The 21,970-nt window shown below is 39.4% G+C and overlaps 1 protein-coding gene across 13 annotated transcripts in view; it reads left to right on the top strand.

Moving 5' to 3' along the window:
- Window positions 1-21,970, top strand: part of Bcas3 (BCAS3 microtubule associated cell migration factor) — a 460,608-nt gene that overhangs the window by 205,918 nt on the left and 232,720 nt on the right. For all 13 annotated transcript variants that reach the window (XM_034505325.2, XM_034505328.2, XM_076936103.1 and 10 more), the window contains 3 exons: window positions 13,063-13,163; window positions 17,312-17,508; window positions 20,383-20,480. In XM_034505325.2, coding sequence (XP_034361216.1) covers window positions 13,063-13,163; window positions 17,312-17,508; window positions 20,383-20,480 — 396 coding nt within the window. The remainder of the gene's footprint in view (window positions 1-13,062; window positions 13,164-17,311; window positions 17,509-20,382; window positions 20,481-21,970) is intronic.

Raw genomic sequence — 21,970 nt, 5'->3', positions numbered from 1 at the left:
AAAAAGTTAAGAGTGAGAGCACAATTCTTCTGATACACTCAGGTCGCATCAAGCCCAAAATGTAATGGTGTAAAAAGAACCATATTTATTATCTGGAGCTCCCTCATGATATTTCAGGCTCCAAAGGGCTTGGGCAGCTACTATTTTCTTGTTTTGCCACCTGTAAAATACACATAGACACACACATACACACACATACACACACACACACACACACACACACACACACACACACACACACACACCCCTCTTGTCTGTGGTTGACATTGTCAGTGCCAGGGAAAACCAGCTAGCTATGCAGCAGTTTTCTTCTGTGCTGCCCTTTCTCAATGTCATGTTGTGTTGGTCTAACATCCTGGGTTGCCTCACAGTGTGGTATATGAAGTGTGGAGGAGCTCTCAGCAGTATTTCCTTGAATTGTTCATTATAAATGTTTGCCCAGTACTGGGGAGAGGTGGAAAAGGAAGGGTAAAGTGTTTTTCTCTTGTAGAGGAAACTTGTAATGTAGGGCTTATTTACAGAGTATTTATAGTCAATTGTTGGCCACAGGGTGTGTCATGGTGCCCTGTACAGTTTGACTCTTAATTGTGAATTACATTGGAATATTTCACTTATTCAAACTGTTTAGTTGGCATATGCTATTTCACAGAGGGATTATTTTCATAAAATGGCGTTTATTTTCTGTAAGAAACTAAATTTGGAGACCTATAGGGTCTCAGGGTCTCATTTGAACTACATGTGTTCTATAGCCTGATGAACCTTAGGAAATTATAATTCCCATTATGAAGATTGTATGAAATGGTTAACTTAGCCGGGCGGTGGTGGCGCACGCCTTTAATCCCAGCACTTGGGAGGCAGAGACAGGCGGATTTCTGAGTTCGAGGCCAGCCTGGTCTACAGAGTGAGTTTCAGGACAGCCAGGACTAAACAGAGAAACCCTGTCTCAAAAAACCAAAAAAAAAAAAAAAAAAAAAGAAATGGTTAACTTAAACTATATAAGTTTAAAAGTTTGTATTATATCCGCCCCGGTCTTGGCACCCATGCTTCCATTCATTTACTGATTTTACTTAGAACATCAAATTAATCTTTATGCACACAAATCACATTCCTGTCATTACTTTATTTTAAAAAACTGAAACGAAGTAAAAAGACAGTGTCTACAAGAGGTGTTGTCTAACCTGTAAGCATCTGTTAATGTTACAGAATTCCTCTTGTGCTCTCACAGGATCTCAGTGTTCTTTCAGATTCTTTTACAGTCTGTGATGTTTCCAAGTATAGTTCAGAGTAGGCTCTTTTCTATTGATGATATTAATATTTATTGCAGTGACGCGGCAGATTTCTCTGGTACAGGACATCGATCGAGAGAAAAGAAAATATTGGTCAGAAGTCTGTAGGCCATTAAGATCTGTGCATCTGATGTCATTTACTTTGTTCTAGTGACATTTATGGTTCTTAAATAGATCATTCTGCCATGGATTGTGCTTTCTCATAGGTGGGTAGGAGGATAGAAGATAGAGGGTATTAGCAATATGTGTTAATCGTGTTCTCCAAAAAAAAAAAAAAAAAACAAAACAAAACAAAACAAAAAAACCCACAGGGCTGGAATATAACGGCAGGGCTTGGCTTACCTGCAGTGACGTAATTCGTTGGTATTGGCAGGAGCTCATGGTTTGATGTGCCATCACTTCCATCAGTACAGTTAATTGCTAAGAAATGGCTAAATGGGAATTTGGGGGAATGCTTCAGCTGTCTGCTCTGTTAGTGTTAGCAGGAGCTCTGGCGCCATTTCAGGATCACTATTTGTATGTGTCTGTCAGACTTAGAATACAGTCGTTTCTCTCAGTTTCAGCCTTCTCTATAGAATTTCTGTCAATTGTTTGACTCCATTAAGTGTGCAGAGGAAATAAAAGCCTGAACAACCAATCCACCAGGGGCTATGGATAGACCCTTTCTTTGTCCATCCTCAGAGCACTGCATTAGGTCTCATTATCCATTTATAATAAGTGACCTCTGCCCTCTGGGTCATAGAAAAATATTCAGTGTGCTTTTCTGACACATAGGCCACCGTTCTCAGCAGACATAAAACAATGGCACATCTGATAGTCTAGAGGACTAGTTTACACTGCAGATTTTTAATAAATACACAGCCTGCACCAAGTCAGTATGATCAGTTTTCTTCCTTGCTCTTCCCTGATTCAGAATGGCGCTCTTGAGAACCTAATATAAGGAACATGAACTGAGTATTCAGTGTCGCTCTTTTTCATTCTAATTAAGAAAACATTGTCTTCTAAAAGTGTTTGTTTCCTTTATAATTTCACATTTACTGGTACAGATTTAGATATACTTAGATGCTGTTACAGGCACTGGTTTTAGATATAGTGAATGAACTGAGCTGCCATACTTCATAGACTTGGGATTGTTCTTAAGATTATTGGTGACACTTAAATCCAGTCTTTTGCCCAATTTCAGGTTTCTTTTATGCTATGAATTTGAAGCAGCTCCCAGGAAGCACTGCATAGCTAATGGTTTTACTTCCAGTTCACAGTTCATAGACAGACATGGATCATGAAGAAGATAGAAGAGTGATTTGATTTTTGTCTTAAGCATGGCCTTGGATCCAGGCACAGAATTTTCTCTCCAAACAAGTTACAGAAAACCTAATAGTTGTTACCATTCTCTCCATGGCAAGAATTAATATATTAACTAGATTATAGCACTGTTTGACAAACTGCTTACTAAATACATCAAAATTGATTGGGCATTCTGTTTTTGAATTGACAAATGGCTGCATTAAGAAGGGGAGGGAAAGCCATTAATTATAGGTGCTCTCAACTATGGGAAATGTAATCATATAAATATGGATCTCGCTACAGCTAAGCTCTCCCCTCCCAGCTGTGCTCCTTACATGTGCTCCTTAGGTGTGCATCCACACATCTGTCCTGTAAATGACTTAACATTCTTCTTCTGTGTAAACACTATGATGTTCTTTGACTAACATCATAGTACTTTTTTTTCTTCTGTTATTCCGGAAACTCCAAGAGAGCTATGTAGCTCAGCACTTTGGCTCCATTCTCAATTGTGCCCTGCTCTAAGTTTGTGTCTATTCTTGTTTAACTCTGCAAAGAAGGTTGGGCCTTCCTTTTGGGAACAGGACATTTAGAAAGAGGTGGTTCCATTTTCCTTCAGTGAGTACTTTGAGTTAGTGTTTTCTGTGTTTTGCATTTCTTTATAATTTATATCTTTATAATTAGACAATGAAAACTCCTTGACAGCTCTACAGCTTGTACAATCTTTATTCATGATTTTTGTAACTTATCCTGAAACTCGTAATAATTCAGAACTTAGGAGGCTGGAGAGCAAGCTCGACAGTTAAGAGCATTTACTGTTCTTGTATAGGACCTGGGTTTGGTTCCCAACACCCCCACATGGCAGCTCCCAACCATGCACACCAATTACAGGGTGTGCCTTCAGGTATACAGGCAGAACAGCCATATACATAAAATAAACTAAACAAACCTCTAAGTAGTTCAGAACCTAATCTAGTAAAAAGAGAAGAACATGGCACCATACACAGTGGAGCAGAGTCCAATCAGCCACCTTTTATTTTTTAACAGAAAATTTTGATGTAATTTTAATAAAGTGGACTCAAAGGTAACTGCTGTGCATTTTAAACAAAATCTTCATACGTTCTTTAATTTCTAGGATTACTAGTGTTAGTTCCTTCTTTTCCAAATTAGAGTGGAAAGCTGGCTAGCATTGTGTAGGTCAGCAGTAGTTAAGCACTTGCTTAACAGACTTGAAACCCTGGGTTCCATCCCCCTAATAATGCCAAAGTAATGATAACAATCATTAATTTAAAACTTGTCCTTTTAAAAATGGGAATCGCCAGCCGGTGGTGGCGCACACCTTTAACCTTAGCACTTGGGAGGCAGAGGCAGGCGGATTTCTGAGTTCGAGGCCAGCCTGGTCTACAGAGTGAGTTCCAGGACAGCCAAAGCTATACAGAGAAACCCTGTCTCGAAAAACCAAAAAAAAAAAAAAGGGGGGGGGGAATTAATGAGGCCTTTGTTAGAGGTTTGTTAGATTAAATGGGATTGCTCATTTAATAAAACACTTCACATAGAGCTTGCGCAGGGCAGAAGGGTGCTGTTGTTACAAGCCACTGTGGAATGAGTCCTTGGCTCTGCCAGTTCCTCGGACTTTATAACAGACACACTTGAGTGTCTCAGTCACCATCTCTGTGGTAAAGCAGCAGCAGAACAGAGAAGGCATCTGTGTGAGATCTGAGTAGGTCACTCAGCAAGTGTGGCTCTGTAGTATTCTGTGCATTTTCCAAAGTATAAAACAAAAACCATTTTATCAACTCTTACCTAAAATGCAAATTTCTTTTCCCTCTTTTGTCTTTATGCTTTGATTGTCTTCATTCTCCTAATAATTTGGAAGGAGTTTTGCTGTCCGTTTATCCTGAAAGTTTAATTTCTAGAATGTTCTGCTGATATTTGCCTGAAGACTTGAAAACGTTCTTCTAAAATGAGTAGAGTGTTAATTTTAAAGTTCTGAAGCATCAGAAAAACATTTGTTTCATTGAGTGAGGGGGTTAGAACAGCTTTCATTTTTAACTCAATATTTTTTAAGTTAACAATGAGTAAATTTGTATTACACTAATAACTTATTTTCCCAAGAAAATTAAAGTTTTATGAAGAAAAAAAAGAAATGTATGAGAAATAGTAAACATGAAGTAAAGAACAGGAAAGGCGTGGTGGAAGAGGAAGGAAAAAAAGGTAGTTAGAGGACAGAAACTAACTGTCAGTGCCATGGGGATGACCACCATCAGACAGCAGGCATGGGGATCACCACCGTCAGACAGCAGGCATGGGGATCACCACCATCAGACAGCAGGCATGGGGTTCACCACCATCAGACAGCAGGCATGGGGATCACCACCATCAGACAGCAGGCATGGGGTTCACCACCATCAGACAGCAGGCATGGGGATCACCACCGTCAGACAGCAGGCATGGGGATTAGAGCTGATGGGTTTTTTACATAAAGGCATGGAAGTCACACAATAGTGAGGGTTACACAAAGATGTTTTAGAAAGACATTGTTCTGATTTAGTTCAATTGTGGCTCTTTGAATAATCTAGCCTTGTTCATATAGCTCATTCCATAGCTAAGAAAAGATGACGTCAAGATGACGGTTGGTCTTCCCATGCAAAGTCACAGATCCTGTTTGGAACAGGGATGCATCTCAAGTTCTGTGTTTTATCCCCAGCATTGGAAAAAAAATAAAGTTAGGAAAAATAATCATAGAAATATTCAAGCATGCACAAAATACAGCAGATTGTTTTGTGGATCTACCAGGTACCTGTCCTTGGTTTTGTTTCTTAAAAGGATTTCTTCGTGCATGTGCGCATGGTGTGAGAGGGAAGTCTTTTGCTGTGCTTTTCTCCTGAGTACTTCACTATGCATCTGCTGATAAACTTTATAGCTACAGAGATGTGGACACAGTGGTTTGGAGAGCTCCTGGTGGGTGGCATTGTGTCACAGTAGAAGATCAAACTTTGAAGAGTGCCCTTAGGTGATTGTTAGTCAGCATGATTTTCTTGCTTCTGTGTTTTTAACTGATCTGTTTGGACTTAAAGGAACACATTGTGTATCTTTAATGATTATTTATAAGGATTCTGAATATGTTCCGTTGTATGGGTTAAAAGTATTGGTGTCTTCCAGGTCTAAAAGCTTTTTCTTTTCATGCCAAGATAACTTTGCCTCTTTCACTTAGGCAAGAGAAAATGTCTATTTATTTCTCCCTGCTGTATAATGACCTAGACTTTTCTAGAATAGTATTCAGCAATAAACAAGTAATGTATGGAAGATACTACATTAACTCTGTGCAAAATGATGTTTGCTTTTGTAAATGGTCCCTTTGCTCTGTTTTTGTTTTTGTTTAGTTTTTGTGGGTGAGTTTTATGGTGCTGGTGATCAGGCCTAGGCCACTGAGTTTCCAGGTGAATTTTTTTTTTTTTTTTAGCAAAATCTTGATGTCTGATTATTAAAGAGCCAAATGAGTGTTTCTTTCATTTTTCATCAGTTCAAAGTGTATACCATTTCTTACATAATTCTATTATAAAATCTGGCACATTTATAGTCTTTGGCTGTAAAATTAAGAATTGATTATTGGTGTAAGAAATGCAACTGTAAAGCATATGTGTGAATTTAAGTAATTGGTTGTGAGGCTGTAGCTACTATTAAAGATAAGCTACTGTTACTGATCTATTCATAGGTCAGTCTCTGTCTCTCTGTCTCTTCCTCTCTCTCTCTCTCTCTCTCTCTCTCTATCTCTATCTCTATCTCTATCTCTATCTCTCCCCCTTACATCTTTCTTCTTTTGTCTCCGTCTGCTCTTCTTTTAAAATTCAATTCCTGGGGACTAGGTGCAAATCTTTGCATGTGCTAGGGCAACACGTTACTGTTGAGCTGCACCCTAGGCCTCTTTTCCCCACTGCTCACATCCCCGTGGTGGGGCTTTGAATGTCTCTGAAGGTCAGAGGACAACTTTCTAGAGTCTCTTCTGTACACCATGAGTCAGTAGGAGGAGCCTCAGGTCATCTGTATTGACAGTGAGCTCCTTTATCTCAGTCACCACCCCCTTCTTTTTTTACTTTTATAAGTCTCATCCTGTTGCCCAGGCAACTCACTCTGTAGTCCATAATAACTTTGAACTTACAATTCTCCTGCCTCAGCCTCCTATGAAGCTAGGATTACAGGTCAGTGACACCAGGCCTAAGTGTAGCTCTTGGTTCTTTATAGAATTTAAACTTGGGTGCTTCTACATCTAGCAAGTACCTATTTTCATATAGATACATGGTCCATACAAACTCAAATGCATCACAATCTGTTTGATGGAAAAATCCTCCCTTGTCCCTTAACCCTCCTCAGCACTTCCCAGGAGGTTAGTGGTGCATCCTGGTCTAATGCTGCTCTATAACTGTAATATGATAGTGTTAATTCAAAAGCTCTAAGCAAGATTTTAGTTACTGAAGTAAGGGTGGACTTGTTTTTTAGTTATCCTGCTGTCATTGCATTAAGGTACATGTGTTGAAGTTTTCTGCTGAGTGAGTTGCAGATGCATGTATTAAGTTGGCATTGTGGACATCTCATTGGGTAGCTGTTCCTTGACCTTAGTTGCAGGTGTCTTAAATACATTGCCAAAGTCTGCCTGTTCCGTTCCAAGTTGTGTGTTGGGATGGTTTTGAACTTTGCTCAGCAGAGTTGCTGATCTGGCCAGAACAGCAGTCCATTAGGCTCTGTGATGTTCTTCACTTGATGAGATCTTTACGGTCATGCTGAGCCCTGCCATGCTGCCTCCAGATATCACTTGTCAAGACAACACAATGCAAAGTGACCTCTAGGGCAACAAGAATAACAAACTAGAGGTCCTTTGGTCATGCAGTGGAAAGAGACTTTCGGAATCTGGAAAAGGAAACTGGTGAGAGAGGGATAAGATGTACCCGGAGTTGAAGGCTATTCAGGGAAGTGTATTCTCTTGTAGACAATAAGTATATGTCATTTTTCTAATTATACATTGCTGGTGACTGTACTTCTGGGAATATGGAAGAAAAGGAAAGTGAAACCAGAGATGAGCAATGACTGAATGCTAGAAAACTTTAATAATTAATCAGTGAGCCTCCATGGTACCCCAGGGCCAAAGTGCAGGGAAGATCATTGATCCACTTAATATAAATGTTGGAGAAGCTTGTTACTGTATGTATTGTCACACCACTGTTGTTGGGCCGCTGTAAAGCATTCTGGCTAATAAGCAGGTTCTAAATGAGCTTGCACCTCAGGAATTCAGTTTGCTCCTGGTGCTCCACTCAGGGTGTCTGTAACAGTGGCTTCTAGTTATTTTTTTCAGGTATTTTAGCTGTGTTATTTTTTAGCTGATGACTTTCTCCTTTTTTTATAGTCATTGAAAAATAACAAAATGTGTTACTTTGATAGGTATAAAATGATTTATTTAAGTGTTAGCACTCTGGTTACTACTTTAGACACAGATTGGTGGTGGTCATGTTTTCTTCTGGGATGGTTGGCTCATTGAGAACAGCCTTTTCATTTTGCTGGTTGTTTGGTTGTGCTGGAGACTTAGTTTTTAAAGGCAGATTTTCATTTTTACAGTAAGAAGCTGCATTAGTTCGGCCCACCAGTTCTCCCTGGAGGCCAAAGTACTTTCTCACTGGATGCAGAGTTTGCTTCAGAGCACTGTCCTATTGTATGTTCTCTAAATAGACGCTGCTTTTAATAAGAACCAACTATATGTGAAAGTTTGTCCTTGAATGAGAGTTTATCACCATTGCCCTTTGGGTGAACCTTCAGTGGGAGCTGCTTCGTTCAGAGCAGCATGATGTCATCGGAGTCACAAAGTTTTCTGTAGCTAGAAAAAGACTCATTGTTTCCTGAAATAGCCTAAAGGAATAAAATCTTCTGGCGCATTATTGGTTTCTTAGGTCCTCACTAAGGACCTCAGCATGAAGGGGCTTTTCATCATTTCTCTGGGGTGGGGATTTCATAGGATATGAAAAACATACACTGTAACCCTGAATCTAAAGTATATTCACAACAGTCCGCTGCCAGCCTGACCTTGCTGGTGCTCCTGATACATATAGAATGTGGATTTCTAATTGTTCTGTATGTTCTTAAGTTGATCTTAATTTCGTTTAGTTTTTCAGCATAGCTTTAAATTTGTAGGACCCTTCACCTGGAAAGTAAGGTTGTGTGAGGTCAGCACTTCAGTTGTGTTTGATGAGCCTTCCTCCCTTATCTCAGTCTCTTTGCAATTCGTTTATGTGTGTACACCTACATATCACCATCTGACATTAAAATACACTAGGTGAGGTTTTGTTGTTGTTTTTGTTTACTTGCTCTCTGCATGTCTGCTTCTCTGAGATCACACACTATAAACAGTCTGCTTCACAGTTACCATATAATGATCTGCTCATCCTGTGCCTGCCTGGTGATTTCTAAGTGCTATTTGAAAGTAAATTGACAGTATTTCCTTTGCATGTAGCTTGATAAGATGCACTGTTAATTCTTGTAAAAATAGTAGGGGTACACACAGGGAGCTGTACATCTTGAAGTGTCTTCTTTTTTTACTTTATTATCTAAAAACATCTGATAAAAGACTAGAAAGACTGCATGGTGTTAAGAGCACTTGATGCTCTCATAGAGAGAGGTTCCAGCTTTACAGTGTGGCTTACAACTATGACTCTAACTCCAGGGGATCTTACTCTCTTTTCTTATCTCCATGGGAAGGTAACGGGCATAACATGTGGTACACATACATACATGCAAGCAACACACTCATATAAGTAAAATAAGTAAATCTAGAAAAATAAAAAGGCTGATAAATGTTTGTAAAAGTGCTAACAATTTTTCTTCAGGTAGTTGGTATGTATCTTGTTTCATTCAAGTTGGGTTTGCAAGATACACAACTTTAAGTAGGATCAAGAATAGTCTCATTTTTGGTGCTATAGAGACAGCTTGATTTATAACAATGCTTATGGCCCTTGCAGAGGACCTGGTTTCAGTTCTTAGCACCCACATGGCATCCCTTGTTGCCTATAGCTCTAGTTGCTAAGCATCTATTCGTACTTCTAAGCTCCTTTTTACCTCTATCGACTCTTGAATTTATGAGGCTAACATACATACATATACTCAAGTACACACACATGCATAAAAATGAATTAAAAGAAGAAAACTCTCATTTTAAAATTAAAAGGTTCTTCTTTATGTACACATTATTAGAAATGTGAAAAATTAATCATTATAATCTTTTCTAATGTTGCATCTGAATTCTGTATAAAAAAAAAAGCTATAACATGAAATACGTGGTGACATTTCATCCGTTTTTGTTATCCACTACATGGCCCAGTTTCTAATGAGATTATTGGTTATTAATAGACATAGTACACCCTAGCATTCATTCTAGTCTCTGCCTCCTGTTTTGTGTTCCTCTGAACTTCACCTGTTACTTTTACACATGTACGTAATGCTCTGCCTGCCCAAGTGAACATCTTGACATGGTGGTAGACCAGATGTTTTTCTTGCTTTTCTGAACTCCATTTAGCAGTGGTGCAGTTTCTAACCAAGAAGTTGAGATTCTGTCATCTCCAAACCACATTTCATATCACTCAGCATAGGATTAGTTTCATTTCTAATCCTAAGGAGTGGTTAAAAAGTGTATAGTCCTGGTTCAGTCAGACTTCCTTTTGACTTTTTTCTTTATTCCTACTAGGTTCAACATTTGCAGTTATTTTTCCCTGTGACCTCCGTCCTAAGACATAAATGTCTCCTGTGTTAATTTCCTCCCTAAGACATAAATGTTGAATATCCTCCCTGCTGGGATTGGAGAATGTCCACAAGTATAGGGGAGAAAAAAAGAATACTCATTTATTTTTTATAATAAATTTATTTTTAGTTTTTATATACATTGGTGTTTTGCTTGTGTGTATGTCTGTATGAGGGTGTTGGATCCCCTGTTAAGACAGTTATGGGCTACCACATGGGTCCTGGGAATTGAACCCCAGACTTCTTGAAGAGCATTCAGTGCTCTCAATGGCTTAGCTATCTCTCCAGCCCAGATATTCATTTAATATAAAAAAACAGTTTATTTTTAATTTTCTATATTGTGATATTTCCAGAGCAAACTGGTGAACAAAAGGCCTTCTTAAAATTTCCATGAAGGAGATTCAAATTCATGGTTTCCTTGTCTTTCTTCTGGCAGTTTAAAGGAGACTTATTTATTGTCACTTTTTCGCATATATGAAGAATTCATTTCTGAGTTGTATATTTGGAATATTTACTACTTCCTTTGTAAAGCAGACAGGACAGAGAGACTCCTCCTCCACCCCACTTCCTCATCCTCCCCGACCCCTGTGGGAAATTCCAAGCATACCCGTAACCAGATAACAATAGCACAGTAAACCAATAAACTGCCAACTCATGACCCAGTGTTGTTCTGGCTGTAGTTCCACTCCATCCAGGCCCTAAGTCCATCCCTGCCACCATAATGTCCACAATTTCATGGAGTCCTAGTAAGTGTCAAACCATTCTGTTCCCTTCACTTACTCTAGAATACAAAGCTTCAGCCTTACACTTAAGGCAGGACAGGAAATTGAGGGTTCCTCTTGGTTCTGTCTGTGACAAGAATTAAACAAACATCAAACAAAGGTGATGAATGATTCAGGAACATTGTTCTTGAAAACATTAGTTGACTTACCATCTGTACAGTATATAACAGAATTAATTCCAAATGAAGGTTGGAACAATGGAAAATAATGGAAAGTTGTTATGTTACTCTTTTGTTTAAATGATGTGGCTGTGTGGCTTTGTATTTGGGCTTCCTGATAAACAGCAGCATGCCTGTCTGTGCTAGAGAGCCATGATTTTGAAGAGCTAGCAGTTAATGGTTTGGACTATTGCAAATCTTACATTTCGACACTATGCTTATGTCTGGCCATAACCGCTAAGTTAGATCTCATTTCTTTTCTTGAAACAAGTTCAGATAAAATTTTATGGGCTTGTGTTTTTTAAAATCTTGCCTTGGGCCATACCTTGTTGGTCAGTCGGTCTTCCTCACCATTGTCATCATCATCGTTCTCCTCATCCTTCTTGTCATCCTCCTCCTCTTCTTCCTCCTCCTAATCTGTTTCTTTATGATTTTGTTCTCTCCATACTCTATCTGGCATCATAAAATCAGATTGGCATTGCCTTTACTGTTCATGGGAATATGTATTAAGTATTTCATGGAACTTGTAGGAAGAATATTTAAATTGCTTGTTTTCTTTTTAGCAGTTTAGCCTAAGGAAATTTTGGGTGTGAGTTAGATTGTTTCCTGTCAAAATCTTTGCTTCTTTATTGCTCATCTCCTGCCTTCTTTCCCCTGTACCCCATATCCTTTTTTTCCTGTTTCCCAGTTAACCCCGTTGCTTGTTTTCTCTGAAGGGAGAAATCTAGTTCTACTGTGAACCTAAAAGTGCTTTTAAATAAATGAAGTCATTTTGAAAGTAGTAATTGTACTGTCAAGACGAATGTGAGGATGTGGACACAGGAGTTCAGAGACTCTTAGACATGTCCTGTTGTCTGTGCAATGCTTATTTAGCATGCAGGAAGCCCTTCCGAGCACTGCAGAAACCTAGTGTTGCTTCAGATGCTGGAATCCCAGCAAAAAGTCAAGCCTGGGCATGACATTCAGAAGGCAGAGACAGGAGGATCTCTATGAGTTCTAGACCAGCTACAGGTACACAGTTAGACCCTGTGTAGTTTAAAATTATGCTTAGTTTAGCTGCATAGTGACTTTGTGGCTAGCCTGGGCTGCATTTAAAAAAATGTTTTTAACAAGCAGTCACCAATAAATGAAAAAAGCATCTATTGCTTTTTACTAACTAAAGGTTCCCTTTGTAGAAGAATACAGACTAATTTCAACTGTATCTTAGTGCTGAAGAATTATGGAAATTACTTGACATAGCCGAGAAAGAGAATATTTGAATAAATGAGTTTCTGCTGTGATTGAAAGTGTTTCTCAATCAAGTGTCTTGCATTTTTATGCTTTCACTGTAGATAAAAGTAATGAATGGGTTCTGGGTTCTTTGAATCCATAGCTGGCCACCCTCTAACAAGTAGTTGTATTACCTCAGTGAACTGTAGGTTGTGGGTGTTCAGATGGATTTAGTTGCTCTTTTCATGGTCTTCTCATCACTAAATTTCTACAACTGTTGTTTGCTTGTTTGTTTTTGTTTTAATGAAGCCTCTTCCTGTTGCCCCAGCTGACCTCACAAGATCCCCTCCAGCAGCCTTCTGAGTAGCTGAGTAACATTTACCAAAATGTCTGGCCAGCAATTACTGTTAATTGGAAAATATTTCTACGAACTTGCTTGATCATTAGTTCTTTGAATTGCTCCTGTGTTTTATGTTATAGAATTTATTTGAGCTGATTGTGTTATTATTTGTATTTTCAATGAACAAAGGTTAAGTTCCTTTTTCTTTTTCTTTCCCCTTTCTCTTGTAGTGCTTCCTCCTGGAAGTCCTGGCCCCATTACTCGACATGGGTCCTATGACAGTTTAGCCTCTGACCATAGTGGACAAGAAGATGAAGAGTGGCTTTCCCAGGTAAATATATTGGGTCTACTACAATAAGGGAGAACAGAAATCTGTGTTTATTCTTTTTCTTACTGGAAAATGGAGAGAATTGGTCACTAGGTATTATGTGTATTTCCATATTAAGAATGTCTCAAGTTGGGGGAAGGTTTGAGTGATCAGGAGGGGATAGGGACTCTATAAGAAACCCATCAGAGTCAACTAACCTGCACTCTGTGGTGCTCCCAGAGACTAAACCACCAACCAAAGAGCATACATGGGCTGGACCTAGGTCCCCCACAATTAATGTAGTAGATGTGTAGCTTGGACTTCATGTGGGTCCCCCAATAACTGGAGAGGGGGCTGTCCCTGACTATGTTGCCTGCCTGTGGATTCTCTTCCCCCAACTGGGCTGTCTTGTCTGGCCTCAGTGGGAGACGATATGTGTAGACCTATGGTGACTTGATTTGCCATGGTTGGTTTGTACCCATGTTGTTCTCCCTTTCCTTAGAGGAGAAGGGGAAGAGGGAACTGAGAGAATCTTGGGGCTGCAATTGGGATGTAAAGTGAATAAATAAATTAATGGGAAAATAATGTCTCAAAAATATTGCTGGAAGTTTACACACATTGGATTATATTGACATTTTTCTCTGCTCATGCAAAGGTTTGCTTTGATGTAGTGCATACAAAATGTCCAAATACTTTTTGTAAGGGAAGTTGAGCATGATTTTGTGCATAATTCCTGCTGGGATCCCTTTCCTTGCCGTGCTGCTATCATTGGCCTCTAAACCATTCCTAAAACAGCTTCAACCCGCCACTCCTGGCCTTACCAGGTGACTGTGTCTTCAAGTGAAGCGCTTTGAAATAGAAGAGACTGGGGCAGATTTCACAGTGGAGCGATTACAGTGACTTTCTTACAGATGCTGTTGTGTCTGTCTCCAGTCTGACATCATTGGGGAGGATAATGACCTGTATCACATTACCAGTATGGCAGCTTTTATCAGACAGGTGCCTCTGAGAAGTGGAACCCTTTGTGGTGTTCTGAAAGCTGAAGTGGCTCTAGAAACTGGAGGAATAAACCATTTCTATGTAGTGTGTGTTTATTCCATTACCACAGCTATGTTCACAGATGCTCTGTAAACAGTGGTCCGGCTCCCCACATGCTGAGGTCCTTCCTCTCCTTGTGATGGAAAATCAAAATATCCCATTGTGCACAAGCTTGGTCCAAGAGTTCTGGCAAAGAAACCACTGTCCTTCACTTCAGCTTTTCTATCAGAAGCAGGGGTAATGTGTGCTGTCAGTGTTAAAGTGTATACAATATGTTTGTCCTGCACACAACAGGAGCGTGAGCATGGCAACATCTGGCTATCGCCTCAGTGAGATTGCACAGGCATCTGTTTACCTCTCGGCTCTGTGACACTGTTGGTTTTGAGCTTAAAATACACACAGTTCTTTATCTGTGGCCTAATTTACATTGCTCAATACAACTCCCAGAAACAGAAATCACTGTCCTTGATCTGCATCTTTTCCCCTGTCATTAGATCGGGTGCCTGCACCCTCTCAAACACGCACACGCATACGAACACGCACACGAACACGCACACAGTCGCACTCCAAACCTTGTCAGTTGTGTTTGTTCAGACTCAATTGTCATAATCTGAGAAATGTAATTAAATAAAAAATCAAGACAAGGACTCAAGGACTATGGGAAGCCATGTCATAAAGCCTTTTCACAGAGGTGACTACAGCAGTGTCAAGTCTGGCAGAAGTATATAGTTGATTTTTGCTGAAGATTTGTATAAGCTGTTATTTATAAGATCGTTTTTATAATGATATTCAGGTTCCTCCTGTCTTCAATTTGCTTTTTTTCCCCACACTATTGAGTATAATCCTGGCAACTCCCCCACCCTTTACATAGAGTGTGATGCTTATAAAAGTTTGAATTACTGTTTTACTGTGTGTAAATTCCTGTGTCAATGTTTATGACATTTGAGAAAACATTTTGATCAAATGTCAGTTACATGAGAGAAAACATAATAGCTCCTCTATTTAAAAATAGATGTGAGGGTTGGAGAGACAGCTTAGTGGTTAGGAGCACTAACTCTTCCAGAGGTCCTGAGTCCTCAGCTCCTGCATCAGATGGCTCACAGCTGCCTGTAACTGTGTTTCTAGGGATCCTGTGCTTATCTCTTGCCCTGACTAGGCACTTTAACACATGTGACATGTCCTCACACAGATACATACACATAAATAGCAATTATATAAAAATTAGATATAAGAATAATTGAAAGAAACATCAATATATATTACTGTATTAGTCAGGGAAAACAGCTTCAACTGTGAAATTATTTGGGACCTTTCCTTAGCATTGTATAGCCAAGAATAACTGCACAGTTTGTAAGGACTTGAAAGGATTGCCCTTAGTTGCTGTTTTTGCATGCCCACATGGGGTAAATACTGACTTAGCTGAATTTACAAATGTGTCAGCCCCTGAGGATCTGATGGTGGTTCCATGAGGCAGACAGCCCATGTTTGCAGTTCTACAGCTCCTTTTGCTTTCATGGAATTTTTATGTTTTGGATACATGATGTGGTGTGTATATTGTGGGTATGTTAATGTGTGTATATTTGTACAATTTTGGTTAACTTTTTCTTGAGATAATATAACTACACTATTTCCCCTTTCCCTTCCTTCCTTTCAAACCCTCCTATGTACAACTCTCTTCACCTTCCATTTTCTTTAAACTTCATGGCCTCTTTCTCTTTAATTGTTGTTGTTGTTGGTGGTGGTGTTACATGTTTTATTCACAAAAACATAAATACCATCTGTTCCATCTGTATAATGTTGCTGGTGTGTTTTCCAGGCTGACCATTTGGTATTAGATAATCATTTGTGTGCTCTTTCTTGTGAAAGACTGTTTCTCCCTCCTCAGTTGCTTGTAGTGTTTTGTGTAGAGTTAGGCTTTCTGAACACTTCCCCTTCCATACTACCATGGCTGTTGGTTTTATCCTTGTGTAGGTACTGTTTAAGCAGTCATATTGGTGAGACTTCATGGATATACCCTTTGTAGGAGACAGAATCTCACAACAAGCTTCCTGTACCTCTAGCTCCTAAAATCTTTTGGTCCCTTCTTCCATAATCATCCCTGAGCTTTTGATGTAGAGATATGTTGTAGATATATATTCATTGGGACTGGCTCCACAACTCTGCATTTTAATATTTTATACTTTTATGTAATGGTATTACCTACTTACCTGTGGGTAAGTTAGTTGAAAATACAGTTAGGGATTGTGCTGGCCTAGCAAAGTGGAAGCCATAGGTTGCCCTCAAAATTGTATGACTGTTTTAGTCCCAGATAGTTGGCTAGATTTTCGGTACCAGGGATCATTTTCCTTTTTAAGCAAGTCTTAGTCCAATTAGTGAGCAGTTGCTTGACACCAAGGCAAATGTGCCACTAGTGTGTCCTTAATTTTTTTGTACCATGCTGGTTGGTCATTTTTGTGGTTCATAGGTGTCATAGCTGGTTTGTATAGCTGGAAACTCAGATGACAAATTCTGGTACATGGAAGCTAGTCCTCAGGGAAGACACTTTCAGGTCAGCTCAAGCTCAAATCCTTTAGGTCATATGTCTGAAGTATGTGGTAGCTTCCTTTCACATCCGGGGCACATACAAGGGCAATAGTAATAGTCTAAAATGTTTTGTGAGGCTCTTGGAGGACTCTGACCAACAATTCAAAAGACTTCTTATCCCTGTTATTGGAGGTTTGGTTATAGTATGGCTCTTGTGGGAACAATTTGGTTGTTTTAAGATTTTATTTTAAGTTGTTTATGTATGGGGCTTATATGCTTGAGTATAGCTGCCCTGAGAATTCAGAAAGAGTACTGGCATCTAGAATTAGTGCTGTAAGCCATTGTAAGGCACCCATTGTGGATATTGGGAACTAACTGAAGTCCTCTGCAAGAACAGTGCATGCTCTAAGCCACTGAGCTGTTTCTCCAGCCTCCTACAGTTTATTCTTAATGTTGATGAAATCCAGTAAAGAGATTTCAGAAATGTCCATGTAGGTCATAATGTTGATTGTGTTTTGCTCTGGGTGCTCTAACTATCTTGATTTCACGTAGATGGAAAGTGGGTGTTAAGGCCATAGTACCTTGAAACCATGACTGTTTCTCTTTTTCAGGTTGAAATTGTGACACACACTGGACCCCACAGACGCCTATGGATGGGTCCACAGTTCCAGTTTAAAACCATCCACCCCTCGGGCCAGACCACAGTCATATCATCTAGTTCTTCTGTGTTGCAATCTCATGGACCTAGTGACACACCACAGCCGCTCTTGGACTTTGATACGGATGATCTAGATCTTAACAGCCTCAGGTAGGAGAGGGGAACCAGGAATTACCTGCAAGACAGGATTCAAGTCTTCCTTTGAAATGAGTGTCCTCTCAGTATTCACGCTTCTTTTGACATAGTGTCTTGTTGCTGACTCCATAAGTCATTTGTTGTCACTGCTTAGGAGCTTATCAGTGCAGCACTTATTTTAATTCTGAAACAGAACACTTTAAAAAGCCAACCAGTTTATGCTTTGTGTGCATACGTGTGGATGTGCTGAAGGGCTCATTTTAGTGTAATACAATATCCACTTATCTTCTTGTTCAAATCAGACTGGGATATGGCTAGGTGCTAGTGGGTTACCTTAAATGAGTCTAGTTTGTATCTCTGTCAGGAGAATTATCCTTCAGTTGATAAACTTTGACTTGGTATAGTTAAGAATACCTGCTATACATCTAGATTTGGCTTTAAAATAGCCTTCTGACCTTCCTATTGCATAACTTTTAAAATAAAATTATCGGAAATTATATTTCAATCACATGACAAACATGCTTTTATTCTTTGTCAAGAGCAGTAACAGTTTTTAAAAAATAATAAAACTAAGCTAAATGTGATGGCACATACCTTTAATTCAAACACTTGGGAAACAGAGACAGCTGGATCTCTGTGAGTTCGATGCCTTCTTTTTTGAGACCCTTTCTCAAAAAATTGCTACCAGGCTAAATTAAATTAGACTCTCAAAATTTTAAATGGGATCTATGTGTAGAGGGGCAGAGCCAAATCGAGCATAGCAGGTGTTTTTAAATTTTGCATAGGATGTTCTTAAGGCCTTGTCCTCACAAACTAGTCTTGAATGCCGAGCTTATCAATGCATGCAACTACACCAAGTCAAAGTTTATCAACTGACTGGTGATTGTCCTGACAGAGATACAGATTGGACTCATTAAATGCCCTCCTGACTTTCCCTGTGGTGCTCTCCAAAGCATTGACCATTTAACCATTTAAACATTAACTCTTTCCTCCTCTCCAGGCTGTCTTGCCTTCACTATCCCCTCAGATCTGCCAGTGAAGTCAGAATCCAGGCTGTCTTCCTGAGTTTTTAATTTTTATTTGCTTGCTTGTTTGTTCAGCGACTGATTCTGTAGCTCGGGTTATCTTGTAGTTCACTGTGTGTAGTCCACATGGTTTTGAACTCAGGAATATCCTCCTGCCTCAGCTTCCTATTGAATGCTGGGATTTAGGGTGTGATATAGTTCACCTGGACTAGGCTTTTTCTTCACTTCTCTTTTCTCCTGTAACACGTGTTCAATGAGTTATTCCATTTATATCCCACAGTATATTTGGGAATTTGAGACTCTGTCCCCTTCTGGGCACCATGGAAATTATGTATGCTTTTAGTCCTTCTGACATCGCTGGTTATATGGCAGGACATTGACTTTAATGTTTTTTTCAAACTGTGAAGTCCTTTTTAAAAAAAATTACAATGCATTCTTTTTGTTCATTACTCTCTCCTTTGCTCTATATACCATTAAGGTTGGTATTGTACTGAGTGTGGTTGCCCATTTACCTCTAGTTCTAAATGTATGGTTGCCTTTAATCCTAGCAGAAATGCAGTAGATTTCTCTGCGTTCAAACCAAGCCTGGTCTGCATAGCTGAGCAGATCCAGATCCTGCCTTGCCTCTAAGAGAAGCCCATCTGATGTGAGCAGTAATGAATTTTCTTGGTGGGAAATTCTTGTTTGGTGACTTTGTTGTTGTGAACAACAGTAGCTGCACAAACTGTGACAGCCAGGTCGCTATGTAGTGTGATCTGATTGACCACCGTCTGTCATCTCTCTTCTTCATGCCCTGCACTTTCATTACCTAGGACATCTCATTCTGAATCTCAGCTTTCTTTAGTGGCAGTTCATGAGTAATTGTATCTGCAAATACACCTCATGTTTTACATTTCATTTCTGTTGCTCCTAAAATAACACTGTGCATACATGCAGTGAAATTTCACTGTGTGACTTGCCAGAAGTGCATACATGTATTGTTCTTCTACATCGCCTGGCATGCAGGCCTTACAATAGTAGTTATTATCTTAATAGTAGTTGTTCTAAAGCAGGTGGAGACTCAGCATTTATATATTATCTTTCTTTTGATAGCATTTTGATATTGTGTTTAATAAGCCAGTTTGCTGAGGTTCAAGTTGATTATTACATTATTATTGATAATTTTATGGACATTAGTACCTGCATTGTCTGACCTCTGTGTCACAACACAGCCTTTTATCCTGTCTTATCCTTCTAAATAAAGTAACCATCAGTAATGATAGGTATGGTTGTCTCAGTTCTTTAAAATCATGGCTGAATGTGGTTGTGCACATCTTTAATCTCAACTCCTGGAGGGTAGAGTCAGTATAATCTCAGTGAGTTTGAGGCCAGCCTGGTCTACATAGAGAAAACACACACACACACACACACACACACACACACACACACACACACTCACTCACTCCTGATTTATTGCTGTCTTCTACTGAACTTAGCTTTGATGATGTTCATGAATTTGAAGAGTGTCTGAGCTGTTCATATGTTTGCTTTGGAAAATATTCACTGTAAAGTATTTTGCTTCTTTTCCAGTTCTGTTACTTTTTTTTTACTTCAAGTTTAACTTTTCAACTCCTTTCTTAATCCACCAAACAACACAAGTTAGGAAGAAGTAGTAGAGTAGGGGTGGAAGGTGAGAACGGCTTGCTCTCAGAGCTTTACTGTTTTGTAGGCGTTTGAGACTGTAGCTCCTTTTTCTGTCTGATATTAGAGGCTATGGTTCTTTAATAAATTGAGCCATACCAGCATTCATGATTTAAGGTCTGTTGTAGGAAGTGACAGTTTCCTTGCCAGTAACATATGTGAACTAAATTAAATTGCATTGCAGGATCCAGCCGGTCCGCTCTGACCCAGTCAGCATGCCAGGGTCATCCCGTCCAGTCTCTGATAGAAGGGGAGTTTCTACAGTGATCGATGCTGCCTCAGGTAGGGTGCTTACAGAGCATTTCTTTGCTCTTAAAATTTATTTTCTTATACGCTTTAGAGGATGATGCTCATTTTCTTTCCTCTTTTGTCTTGTTGTTTGGAGTTTTCTATGTCTTTATACAGCAGTGTGCCTCAATTTGCTACTGAAAACTGCCGGGCACTGAAACATTCCTAGTGTTTGTGAGTGGGGGTTGGAGGGTGGAACTGGCCCTTGATTAAATGTAATGAACATAGTATCGAAGGCTACGGGGCTGATGACTGTTTGCCTTTGATCACTTGAAATGTCAAGCAGCAATCTCGACAGAGAGCATAAATACAATGTATGGATTCAATTGACTCAACCTGTGGAGTATCAGTGTGCCTGATGTGTGGCAGCAGAGACAGTCCAAATGCTGTCTTAGCTAGTTTCACTGTGGAAACCGTGAAGCTTAGAAATTCATCAGCTTAACCCTGCTGTGTCTCCTGCAGTTACTCATTTCCTAGCGTTGCAATCAGCCTGTGCATGTGTCACATTGACTTCTGGAACAGGAACCATTGCTGATTTTTTTGGTGATGGTTTTATCCTTTGTATCATAGAGATGTTCTCAGCGTAGCCTGGTGAGTCCCTGAGTTGTTTGTGGTAGTGAGCTTCCTCATGTCTAAGCTCAGTGAAGAAAGAGAGAACATTGCGGAGGTGGGGAACGTCTGAAGATCTCACAGGAGGGTTGTGTCCCAAGTCTCCTACAAGTGGGTTCATCAGTAATTCCACAGTAGTCAAAAGAGTTGAGTTAGAGCAAATTTTAATTTTTTGGTGGCTTCACAATCACCACAAATGGCTGATTTGATTGAGGCTTAAACTGAAAGAGGGAGGAAACCTTTACAGAACTGCTGCTTGCTCTAGCTCAACATGCATAGACTTTGTCTGTTGTCTTATTTTTATGAGTTATTTGTTCATTTTGGTTCACTGATTGTACTTCAGATTTTATCAAGCTCTCTGTATCCTGATTTATACCTTAACTTCAATGTAGGGTTTTGATTAGAAAGCTCATTCTTGGTTTTCTGCTCAAAGTTGAAAAATATGCCTGTTGCATGCAACAGGCAGGGAGGTGGGTGAGCGCTATACTGGCATTTCTGCATCAGACCATCAAACAACTTTGAGAGCAGTGGAACAGTCATTTCGGTAGTCTTGATCTGTCAGTGCTGACAGAGTGTGCTGGTTAAGATGAGGCCTTATTAAGCCTTTATTATATTCTTAAACTCTACAATATTATTAATTTTGCTCTCAAACTATTAGGTACTAGTAATGTGTGTTGATAAAATCATTACCTTGTGTTAGGCATATTTGATATGGTAACCTGAAGTAATAATACATATTATATAGATCATAAAAATAATTTTTTGCTCTAGGTTGTTTTATGAATACAGAAAAAGTTCAGTGAACCATTTAATCCATTGTATTAGATATTGTTGTTTGTTTGTTTAGCATAAACAAAATTTAAGTTGGTTTTTGA

The sequence above is a fragment of the Arvicanthis niloticus genome, chromosome 6 (assembly GCF_011762505.2).
Source record: "Arvicanthis niloticus isolate mArvNil1 chromosome 6, mArvNil1.pat.X, whole genome shotgun sequence".
In the NCBI taxonomy this organism is placed as follows: Eukaryota; Metazoa; Chordata; class Mammalia; order Rodentia; family Muridae; genus Arvicanthis; species Arvicanthis niloticus.
The sequence above is the reverse complement of the archived record's forward strand: the minus strand, read 5'-3'. Positions and strand labels throughout refer to the sequence as shown.